Raw genomic sequence first — 12,117 nt, 5'->3', positions numbered from 1 at the left:
CTAGAAATTTTTACCACACAACATAAATTTATAAATATTAAAATCATTTAAATAAATATGAAATTTGAATTTTTAAATCGTAGAAAATTCTAGAAGGCTGAGAAAAATACAAATACTTTTCTAAAAATAATAATTAAATATATAAAATACCAAAAAATTATTTTAACTTATATCAAATTTTACGGTCATTACACTCCCACTTGGTCAAACCTTCCTACAGTTAGGACCACAACCAAAACTCCTCTCGATTCCTTCCATGAACGAGAGATCCACTTTCAAATTGAGCGATCAAACCTATAAAAGTTAGGATCATCTCAAACCCCATTCGGTCAAACCTTCCTACAGTTAGGACCAAAGCCAAAATCCCCTCTCGATTCCTTCCATGAATGAGAGGTTCACTTTCAAATCGAGTGATCAAACCTTCCTACAGTTAGGGTTGCCTTGAACTCCCACTTGGTCAAATCTTCCTACAGTTAGGGCCAGAACCATAATTCACTCTCGATAGACAAGAAAACCATCTTTAGTTCGGTAATCAAACCTTCCGACAATTAGGATTATCCAAAACTTTTCGATTCTCGGAGTGGAGATCCCACTCTTAGGTTCACATTCCTGGATTCTTGAAGTGGAGATCCCACTTTGAGTTTACTTTGTAACTAGAGATAGAATATAAAATTCTTTCTCTTCAGTTTTGGGAAATAGAATATAAAATTCTTCCTCTCCCACATTAGGTTTGTCTTTACCCCAAAAGAAAACCTAGAGATAGAATATAAAATTCTTCCTCTCTAACATCGGGTTCATCTTTTCCCCAAGAGAAGACACCATCTTTCAACTCCAAAATCCATGCTTTACACGCATGGGGAATTTTTTCCCGAATCCTAAGTAGGGATAAGTCAACGCCTAACACGCGTTGCCGGTTTAGTCTTTCGCCGAGTAAAAAAGATACCAGAATCCAAGTTTAAAGAATTTTATCCCGAAGCCTAAGTAGGGATAAGACAACGCCTAACACGCGTTACCGGTTTTATTTTTCACAGAGTGAAAAAGACACCAGAATCCAAGTCTGAGAAATTTTATCTTAAAGCCTAAGTAGGGATAAGTCAGTGTCTAACACACATTGCTGATTAGTCATTGACTGTAAAAAGGACAAAAGCCCGCATATTCGACATTATGGCAGACCGTTATTAATAATGCCAAAATCTGTGCCTCACACGTGCGGTGAATTTTATCCTGAATCCTAAGTAAGGGTAAACTAACGCCTAATATGCGTTACCGGTTAGTCTTTTACCGAGTGAAAAAGACACCAGAATTCAAATTTGGGAAATTTTTATCCCGAAGCCTAAGTAGAGATAAGTTAATGGTTAACACGCATTGTCAGGTAACCTATTCCCATAACAATGGCGAAGTCTACACATTCAATATCATAGCACTAAAAGAGTTAACTCTTTTAGCACAACGTTACATGCAGAATGGACTTAAATAATCTGCATGCTAGCCTGACTCAAACGATAGTTGGTAAATGCTCATCCAACCCTTTGATGGCTGAGGGTTTGCCAAAAATCCTATAAATGTAAGAGTCATTAACGCACTAGTTTTATTAGTTGGTCTCATAACTTGAGCATCCAACAACCTCAGCATAAGATCCATACATGCAGATGAATTAGCTTGAATAGTTGGTCCTACAGCCTTGATATTTGGGACCACCACGTTCCAACACCTTAAGAACTTAAACTGTGTAGACTCCAGTAAACGTACGAGTATAAACTGTGTTAATGTCGGTCAACGCGTTACAGCAAAGGTTAATGCCGGTCAACGCATTACAGTAAAGGTCGATGTCGGTCAATGTATCGATAATTTCACCAAAATAAGGCTAAGAAAAAAATTCTGGGTTAAAGGATGATTCCAGGGAGTTCAATCACATTCAGATATGAATTCCCGACGAAGATGATCAGTTCAAAGTCAACTCAATGGCACGAGCTATGTTCAGAAACTTACATACCAATTTCAGTTTAAGACTTCAACAACGGTCAGACGATAAATGCAGCAGTGGAAGAACTTCATCTATTTGATAAAATACTAAGTAGATTGAAGACTGAAGAAGTCAAGAACTGAAGCCAATTACAGGTCCTTTTACACTGACTGAAGGTTGGGCCTATCACATCCAAAGCATTTCAGGCTCTTTTATAAAAGAAGCGAGACTGAAACACTTTGGAGGGGATATCTGTAGGCATAAAAAATTACCTATAGGTCCCCGAACACAGTTTGAGACGGAGAGAAGACGATGAACGTCATTATTTGAGTCAAGGAAGATTATCCGACGCCGATAAACGCATGAAGCGAATCAGCGAACTGTTAACGACGTAGAAACAAACTACCAGAATGACCACCGCCAAGTGGCCCGCATGCTCACCGGCCACCGCCAAGTGGCCCGCACACTCATCGAACACCAGAACAGCAAACCAAGTGGCCTGTACGCTCATCGACCACCTCTATGTGGCCCGCGCACTCATCAGCCAGCTCCAAGTGGCCTGTGTGCTCATCGGCCAGCTCCAAGTGGCCCGCATGCTCACCGGCCAGTTCCAAGTGGTCAACACGCTCACCGGCCACCTCTAAGTTAACGAAACACATGAAGCGAATCAGTGAAGTGTATAAGTCAATAAAACGATGGAATAAGCGTAAAGGACGAAACAAGCCCAAACCGAACAAACCGGAAAAGCCCCTGGCAGCCGAGTCGCGTTGAAACGACTCGGCCAAAGCTAGTGGCTTGGCCCAAGNCTGGTGGCTCGGCCCAGGGCCGAGCCACCAAATGGTGGCTCGCACCAGGCCGAGCCACCAAATGGTGGCTCGCGCAGTCCTGAGCCTTGAACGCGTTTTCGACGGGTTTTAAGTGGTTTTACGAGATTTATCTGTTCCAGAGGTTCCCAACTAACTTGATATCATCTTTACACACGGTTAGGTCGTTGTCAACTGAGGATAAGACCAAATCTCTCATTCCTATTCAAATACCCTACATTCGAAGCCATATAAATACGAGCCTAGGGCCTTCTTGCAGAGGGGGCGAGTTATAATCAAAGAGGGCGAGGTGCTGTCGAATTGCAGAGCCAAGAGCCACGAATTTCAGAGAGGGTTAGTTAGATCTTGGCGATTTCCTGTGCATAAAGAGTGGATTTCGAGAGATCTGAGACCCGTACCCCCTTTCCTCCGGATCAAACTTGGTTTTGATCTCTAGAAGAGTCGTAATCTCGCTTAGCCGAGATTATCACTTCTGCGATTACTTCCTTTGTGAAGTAAGAGCTTTGAATAACTTTTCTGTTAACTGGATCTGATCCGTGATGGTCCACGGACTAATGCGTCCCCTGCACAGGTAAAGTTCCCACGCAAGCAACAGGAGATAAACTGCTATTGTGTGTTGTTTGAAGGAATTGTAATCTATATATTTTCATTGTGTAAGAGGATCTTATAAAAAGATCAACTTTTTATTTATTTGAGTTTATTGTAACGACTGAAGTTGTAATAGATTCGATGACAATAAAAACAACAATTTCTAACCCAAACACGGACGTTCTATCAAAAGTTATGGGCCAATTGCATATTATTTTTAGTCGGTACTCTCGTGGGTCAATTCCCGTAACTTGGTGTAATTCATTAATCAAGTCACGATAACTATATGATTCCAAGATCATTAATGACGTTGTTAACCCTCCGACGTACATTGGCATATTATTCATTCCATAATCAATTTTTCCACCATAAGATCAAGCAATAAAAATCATATTGTTCAACCTATGCAAAAGAAAATTATATCATTTAAATACAAAAAATTTAAAAAAAATTATCAATTATAACCCTAAACCCCAAATTGAAAAATCCAAGATTCAAATAATCTCATATAATTTTGACCAAAAACCCTAAACCCCAAATTAAAAATCTTAAACCCTAGAATTGAGCATTTTATGCCCTAAAAGTTTAGTTTCAATTCCAACAATCAACACACAAAGCATTCAAACCACTACAAATAGAGTTCAAACCTTAGAAATTCAATTTCGAAAGAAAGCCCTAGATTTTTACATGTTAAAAGAGGAGAGAAGGAAGATAAATTACCCTAGAGATCATTCACGGCGAATTTCGACCGCAAAATGGGATTGAAATTGAGATCAATAGCAACAAAATGAGAGAGCGGCAGTTTTGGAGAAGAGGGAGGCGGCTGGGAACGATGGGTTTGGGGGGAGAAGGGTTTGGTTGGTTTATATAGGGGGCGAGACCCAGAACAAGTAGTCGGGGTTGCTAACCCCGACTATTCTGTCCCTTAGCCAATTTCCTATTCGATCTGGGGGTGGCCACTCTCTGCTAAATGGTCGGGGTTAGAAACCCCGACCATTTTGAATTAGACATTTCGAAATGGTCAGGGTTCCCAATCCCGACCAATTAAAATAGGTGCTAAATTAGTCGGGGTTTCGAACCCCGACTAATTAGGTTGCCAAATCATCAATGACGTCCAAAATAGTCGGGGTTGCCAACCCCGACTAATTAGGATCGCGTTTAAAAAAAAAGTGACCGACTTTCTGACCAAGACGCTGACGTACTTTCTAGCCACGATGCTGACGTGACGAGAAAGTGGGTTGATTTTTATAATAAAGTTTGAATATGGTCGAAATTTAAGAATAAAATTAGGATTGGGTTTATTTAGAAATTTTTTTTCTAAGAAAGAAAATAAAAACCTTTTGCCCTTGAAGACCAACCTTCGGCCTTCAGATGATCCGATACCCAACGGACAAATTTTCAAAACAATACCTTTTGCAATTTTATTCCCAAAAAACGACCCCTTTAATTTTTATTTGTAAAAACCGACCTGATTTCAGCCTTAGCGTTGAAACCAGGTCGGTTTTTTGTACCAGGTCGGTTTTTACAAAAAAAGTTCAAAAACTTCATAAGAGTTAAACTCCCGTGAAGTTTCTTAGTTCAAAAAATAAATTTTTTGAACTGTGAAACTTCACGGGAGTTCAACTCCCGTGAAGTTTCGGATTATTTTTTTTTGTAAAAACCAACCTGATTTTAGTGCTGAGGCTGAAACCAGATCGGTTTTTACAAATAAGAGAAATGGGTTGTTTTTGGGAATAAATTTGCAAAAAGCTTGTTTTGAAAATTTGTCCGATACCCAACAGATTCCTCTGACGTCTTCTCCATTCTCCTTTTCTCGGCCGGCCGTAAGTTTTGTCTCTACTCTCTCTATCTCAAGAATCCCTCCAGTAGCCACCACCATGGTTTTTATACTGCAGTCTCCCCCTTCTTCCTCCTCCTCCTCTCATGGCTCTCTTCGTCTTCTCCTTCCTCTTCCTCTTCCTTCTCCCGCTCTGCTCTGCATCATTCCCGACCGATTCCTCTCCCCACTTGACTCGCCTCCTCGAGATTCATGACGGGGGGGCCCCGCCTGCTCGTGCTGGAGGCCGCCCGACTACGGGCGCTCCTCCTTCGCCGCCTCCTGCCGTCCCATCTCTCCAGCTTCGACTTCAAGATCGTCTCCAGGGTACTTATACCTTGTTAGATCATTGTTTGAAAAGCATTTAACTTGCACACTAGACTACGATGTACGGGTATTATTATTTTTTATAACTTTGAGGTAACAACGGTTTTGTATTTATATTCCAGGAAAGATGTGGTGGAGAAGTCTGCTTCATAATCAACAACCATCCTTCGTTCAGTCATAAAGGAGCTCCACAAATTTTGTATGCTTCCTTTTCTAAAATTCCAAAGACTTTGTTTTTGTTTTCTAATTAGTAATTACCTAACATACATAATGTGTCACTTGTACCTTTACTTTCTTTTTGTGGTACTTGCTTGAAATTGCTATCAACATTGGTATTTATGGCATACAATTTATGTCTCTACGATAAACGATTGAAAAGCCCGAACACGTAATATTGATATGATTCAGATGGAACAATAATATAAATTTTCCAAAAGAGTAGGACATGGGCACATCTTGGATAAAGTAATACACTCACTCAGACACACGCAGATGTTTATCGTATAATCAAGATAGAGAAAAGATACAATACTAATGTTATTCATACTATATACTAAAATTGGGGATAGACAGTGTTTAGGTATAGTTCTTGCCCAGTAAGTTTAGTATTATGAATATATGGGAATCATTACTAGAAGAAAGATTAGCCCATTACTAGAAAATTGGGGATGGACAGTCTATAGGTATCGTTCATGCGCAATAAGTTTAGTTTCATTCTCGGCTTCTCCAAAACTTTGTAAATTTTTCATCCTAAACCTGAAAAATTTTCCCTATTTATTTTTAAACCATTCCACTCTCATAGTTGAACTTTTTGTACTAATGTTGCAACATTGCTTGGGTCAATTTTGCTCGTATTATTCAATTCATCAACCACAAATAACAATAGTCCAACAAATATTTATCATGATACTTCGTAGGTAGTTACAACTGATCCAAAATGTTACTTTCTTTTTTATTACACACAAGATGTGGGTCGTGGCCTCTGGAAACAATATATGGGATACAAAATGTTACTCGTAGTTATTTAACAAATAATGACAGCAAAAAAATAGTACATCTTTTTACAAAGACGTCAAGAAAACCAACATATCATAGCAATCCTTAGCTTCCTCCACATTGTCAATCCCATTCGAGTCTCTTCGTTATCATCATAAAATTTCTTTATAAGAGAAAACATATCCTCCTCAAAATCCAATCATCAAGGTAGTGCTCCACAATTTCAAGTGCTTCTACCTCATGCAGGAGTCATGTGTATCTCCAACAAAACCCCATTTTAAGCTACTTGATTGTGGAGTTTTCTTGATAAGAGAGGACATTATTATGCACATAATAAAGATAATTGACACGATGCAAATTTATTTAATTCCTCCTTATAGAATAAATATTCGTGCTAAAATTTCTCCTAGAGCAGAGTAGGTGCAAGATTACATGTACCACCAGCCATTTCTGAGGATTCGCAACATGTTGATCCACATATTTACGTTCTCCAAAAACTTTGCAACCTTGGTTTTCATTGATTTCCTTTGTAGATGATTTGAAAAATAAGTCCTTAAACATTTTGTTACTTTCTTTAGAAATCTACACTTCGTTAAGTGGTGGGTGGAACATGAGTTGAACCCTCCTCAAGCAACTTCCAACAATAATGCCTTAAAAAAGATGAATTGTAATGTTAGAACATAAAAGCTTATTTATGGTAGAGGAGGCACTAATTAAATATACGTCATTGTCATAGTCTCATACACTAAGTGAAACGAGGGGATATAGCCAAGTATCAACAATCCATAGCCTTTCGTATATTGTCTCCGTAGAAGATGATATAACTTGTAACTCGGAAGTTTTCCTAATATATCTCATCTAATATTTCCTTTCATATAAATACTTTATTCTCTGCATCATCCTCTTTATACAAGTTCCAATTTTCAGTATTTAATAATTATCATACATTGGTCAAGACATCTTGATTTGAGAAATCCTCTTAAACATCACAAAATGAGAATGTCACTGAATGGTCCATGATGAAATTCTTCATAAGCTGTGCATGCCGTGAAATATCTGTGATCCATATTGCAATCTTCATACGCATTATTTGCTTCCACATTTTTCTCTGCACCTTTTAAGTGCAATGTTAAGAATATACATGACTCATGATTCCAAAATATTTGAGGATATACACTTTAAACTAGTTGCGTCAACCAACAAACCTATGCATTATCTATTATGATAACTTGAGCCACATTTTGTAACCCGACCTCCTTTGTCACTTTGATCGTCTTATATTGGATGAAGTATTTATCCTTTGGTGGCCCCCATTGCAAATCTTGGCAAATGCAGATCTAGTTTCCTTCACCATCATATACTTGATAAGGGTCGCTGTTTGAGGATCAGACCAGCCATTTGAAATTTCTTGCCTGCTTCTTGCAGAAGCTATAATAATACAATTAACAAAATTGCATCTTAAATTTTCGTAGTCTGCTCACAATCATCTTTCATATGAACCTTATTCATATGCTAAATTTATATCTTTGTTTTCAAATGTTAAGGGTAATCATTACTTTCTACTTCTTTGTTTATGTCCAGAATTCAAGGGGTGACCGGTGTAGAGCTTTCAGCTGGTTTGCATTGGTACTTAAAGCACTGGTGTGAGGCACATATATCTTGGGAAAAAACTGGTGGTGTGCAATTATCGACGGTTCCCGAACCAGGGTTTCTTCCGTTTGTCAATCATAATGGTGTTCTAATTCAGAGATCTGTTCCTTGGAACTACTACCAGAATGCTGTCACATCTAGTTGTAAGATTCTAATAGAATCTTTTTTCTTTCACATGGCCAAATAGGTTGTTTTGACTTTATCTGTTGTCGACTTTATCTGTTGTCTGTATGAGAACAGATAAACCCTCATATGAGGTAATGCTATACTATAGAATGAGGTAATGCTTCTTTTTGTTGGTCTGATGCTGAAGTTTTCTGTAGTAACAAAACATACATGCTGTTGCATTTAGTTGTATGACTCTAATGTGATCTTTCATGATAAAATGGGATCATAACGTTTCTTGTCCTACAATTAAATAGACCCTCATATGTCTGTGTTTGGCATGCATGGAAGCATGGACATTAGTAAATATATGAATCTGTGACAAACATTTATACAATTGCAGTAGTGTAATCTTAATTAATAGCTGTATCGCAGGCACAGGTAATGTGTCTTCTTCTGATCTGAAGCAGAAGTTTTCTGTAATAAAGAAAAGTTACATTCCTCTGATGAATTCTCTGACTTCTATAAACGAAAAAAAGGAAATTAGTAGAATAATGGTTAACTTGCATCTGAAATCATAAAACCTTAGAAGGAAGAAATATCATATATGTATGTGTATGATATGCATGTATTTTGTCTTATCTCTATTCAGTTCAGATTTTTGTGCGTATGCTATTTCAGATTCATTTGCATGGTGGGGCTGGGAAAGATGGGAGAAGGAGATTGACTGGATGGCTCTTCAAGGTATCAACTTGCCTCTTGCATTCAATGGTCAAGAGGCCATCTGGCAGAAAGTTTTTCAGGTGTTTCTCTTTTTTAATTTTCTTGGCTGATTTTGAACTAGAGATGCAGTAGATACTACACTTTGTTCACTAAAGCATTATTTCCCCCTCTAGAGAAGCAACCGAGATGGTTTGATTATGTACAAAGAAGGCCTCTAAATGCACTAATTAGGAAAAAGTTATAAGGTTATAATTAAAGAAGCAATGAGGACTAAAACTAGGCGTAAGAGAGCCTGGCTGGAATCGTTTAATTAGGACATGTACTGGTTAAACTTAATGGAGGAACCCTTAAAGAACTAAATGAAGAATTAGGATTCATGTGACCGAACACAAGAAATTGGGATTAAGTCTTTGTCCTTCTCGTTGTAGGTTTTCCTATTGCGGCATTGTGAAATTAATGATACAAAGCTAGCATACTAATTTACATTCCCAAGTGAAGTTTCTCAGAATGTGGTGTTTGGGAATCCTATTTCAAATCATTCCATTTAACTGTTGTTGGGTATTAATTTAAATTATACTTCTGTTACCAGTAAATCAATTTGTTATATGTTTATTCTCATTTCTTCAGACCATTCGTCAATGCCTAGACATCTACCTTTCTTGCACTGAAGAATGGTTTATTTCTCTTTCAGAGGTTTAATATTAGTGGTGATGAGTTAGCTGATTTTTTTGGCGGGCCTGCTTTTCTTGCATGGGCACGGATGGGAAACTTGCATGGGTGAGTTGGTAACTATATTTTTTCCCTCTTTTTGATGAGCTATATCCGTTGAATACTGTTCGGACTGATAGCTACTGATTTCATGCCAACTGATTTCAATATGTTCAAATTTTATTATGTAAGTAAGATTTATCTTAGATGTGTGGTTAACGTCCTTATCTCGTTCATAGAGTTGGAATTATTCGGCCTTTCTTTGGCAATATTTGTAAGCAACATGTTGTCCATTTCTATAATTAATCACTGCAAAGCACTGCATTCTGCTTGTGAATATGCAACTACCCCATAACAGTTTGCTACAACAAATGAACGATGGCTTATGCTATTGCAAAGAACTCATACCTCCTCTGAGGATTTAGATACTCCCCTTGAAAGCTCCACCAATGCTTAGCTTGTATCTATGCTCAAGAGGTCTTACTCGATTGTTCATTTTGATCACTCTGTGTTTTTCATTGTATAGGGATTCTCAATTCCTCTACCGTAAGCTTATATACTGCAGAAAGTTTCTTCACTTCTATTTTTTTTACAAATTCTTCAAGCTTTCTAATAATTGATGATATTAAAAAATAGTTGCAGTACTAGAAGCTTGTTTACTATCACCCTGCAACTTCATACTTACCAAACTAAAGCTAATGAACCCAACTAGCCAATTTACATGAGGAATTGTCATAGCAAATAGCTAAAGCTGTTTAAAAGCTGAAATAGCTCAAAATTTCAATAACAAGTATGTTTCTGACATTGGAAACATCATTAAAGTAAGAATCCCAGTACAGTATCTAAAATAATATTTTTGATAACTTGTAGGTTGCAACCATCGCTGTGTTTCTCTTTCTATTTCCATAACTGACCCCTCTTGATGTGTTTACATTATTACTTTAATTACTTTGGGGTTGCAATGCAACATTATACTTATGATTCATTAGGATGATCAATGATCATATGTAAGGCTGTTGAACTGTACTATCATATTAGTGTTATTCCTCATTGGTTTGAAATAATAGTGCAAAACAAGTTGCTTTTTACATTTGTAAATTGACTTTAATTTGACTTTATATTTTAAGTATCAGTTTCATATCTGGGTTTTCTTAAAATTAAAAACCCATTCCCACTTCCTGTTCAAGCGTAGTAAACACATGTTTTTGAAGTTGAAATGGTCGTTTCCTAGGAATGGACATTCCTACATTTTGTGGGAATCAACATTCCCTTTGAGTTCTTAAGGAATGAGCATTCTCCTTTACGTGAGAGTGTTAAAAAAAAGTCCAAAAATGCGCTGATTCCCTAATGACACCCAGACACGAGGGTGAGAATGAGGATTCCATTCCCACATTTCATTTCTTTCCTGCTCCATTCCATTCTCGTTTGACTTAATTCCCATGTACCAGACGAGACATAACGGATACAATGTTAATGTTTCCTTTCAAGTAATATTGTGTAAAATTATTTTGTTATCGGGGAGTACCTTCTTTTTTATACTATTTTTTAGTAATTTGGGATAAGCTCTTCTTTTCGTGACATACCTGATATTGATGTCATTAAATATTTCATTACTTTTGGAGTATTGTTCCGTTCCAACTAGTTTTTTCCTACTCAAAAGTTGTTTCACATCAATCAGATTTGCTAATGTTATAAATTTTAAGTTATTTTTCCATGTATATGATATTTTTTTTTGTTCTTGTTGGTAGATTGTGTTTTTTTTTATAAGAACACTATTATACAAGTATCTCATTTTATTGACAGATGGGGTGGACCACTTCCTCAAAGTTGGCTTGATGGTCAGCTTGTTCTTCAAAAGAAAATTCTTGATAGGATGTATGAATTTGGAATGTTTCCAGGTAATAATTTGGAATGTACCTATAGCTGAGCATCTCTCTCCCTCTGCCTCTATTATTTTTTTTAGGGAGAACCATTTATCTTATAGTTATATTGTTTCACTGTTTGTCAACACCCGAGAAGGAAATGAATAGAAAAGATATAAAGGAATAGAAGATAATTGACAGGGAGACTAAAGGAGAGAAAATTGAATGCTGGATGAGAAAAGATAGTTTGTAAAGACCATATTAATTGATCCCATGACATATTTCTCTTTATTCAGTAGGTACGTGTCACTTGTTATTTTCATCAATATTTGCTACTGTATTATTTTCTTGAAAGTTGAAAACAACTTATAGGTTTAACTGTAATTTTACAAAATCTACATTCAAGGGAACAATATAATAAATTCCATTATAACTGGACTTTCGAGTGAGAGTCAATTAGCTTTCTAAAGTGAGCAAAAACTGTTAAAGTGGAACGGAACAAATTTTAGTTAGGAAATAAGCCAAAAATACTTTAATTTTGGAACGGAACAAATT

At 37.1% G+C, this 12,117-nt stretch overlaps 1 protein-coding gene across 3 annotated transcripts in view; it reads left to right on the top strand.

The window, feature by feature from the left end:
• LOC109851491 (alpha-N-acetylglucosaminidase-like) overlaps positions 8,174–12,117 on the top strand; it is a 37,641-nt gene continuing 33,697 nt past the window's right edge. For 2 of the 3 annotated variants that reach the window (XM_020421651.1, XM_020421650.1), the window contains exons 1-4: positions 8,174–8,307; positions 8,951–9,013; positions 9,684–9,769; positions 11,504–11,598. In XM_020421651.1, the coding sequence (XP_020277240.1) occupies positions 8,290–8,307; positions 8,951–9,013; positions 9,684–9,769; positions 11,504–11,598 (262 nt within the window). In that variant the 5' untranslated portion in view covers positions 8,174–8,289. Of the gene's footprint in view, positions 8,308–8,950; positions 9,073–9,683; positions 9,770–11,503; positions 11,599–12,117 lie in introns of all 3 variants that reach the window. The other variant, XM_020421652.1, reaches the window with a different exon arrangement.

The sequence above is a fragment of the Asparagus officinalis genome, chromosome 8, assembly GCF_001876935.1.
Source record: "Asparagus officinalis chromosome 8, Aspof.V1, whole genome shotgun sequence".
Classification (NCBI taxonomy): domain Eukaryota; kingdom Viridiplantae; phylum Streptophyta; class Magnoliopsida; order Asparagales; family Asparagaceae; genus Asparagus; species Asparagus officinalis.
Note: the sequence above shows the minus strand (reverse complement) of the source record. Positions and strands in the feature narration are given on the sequence as shown.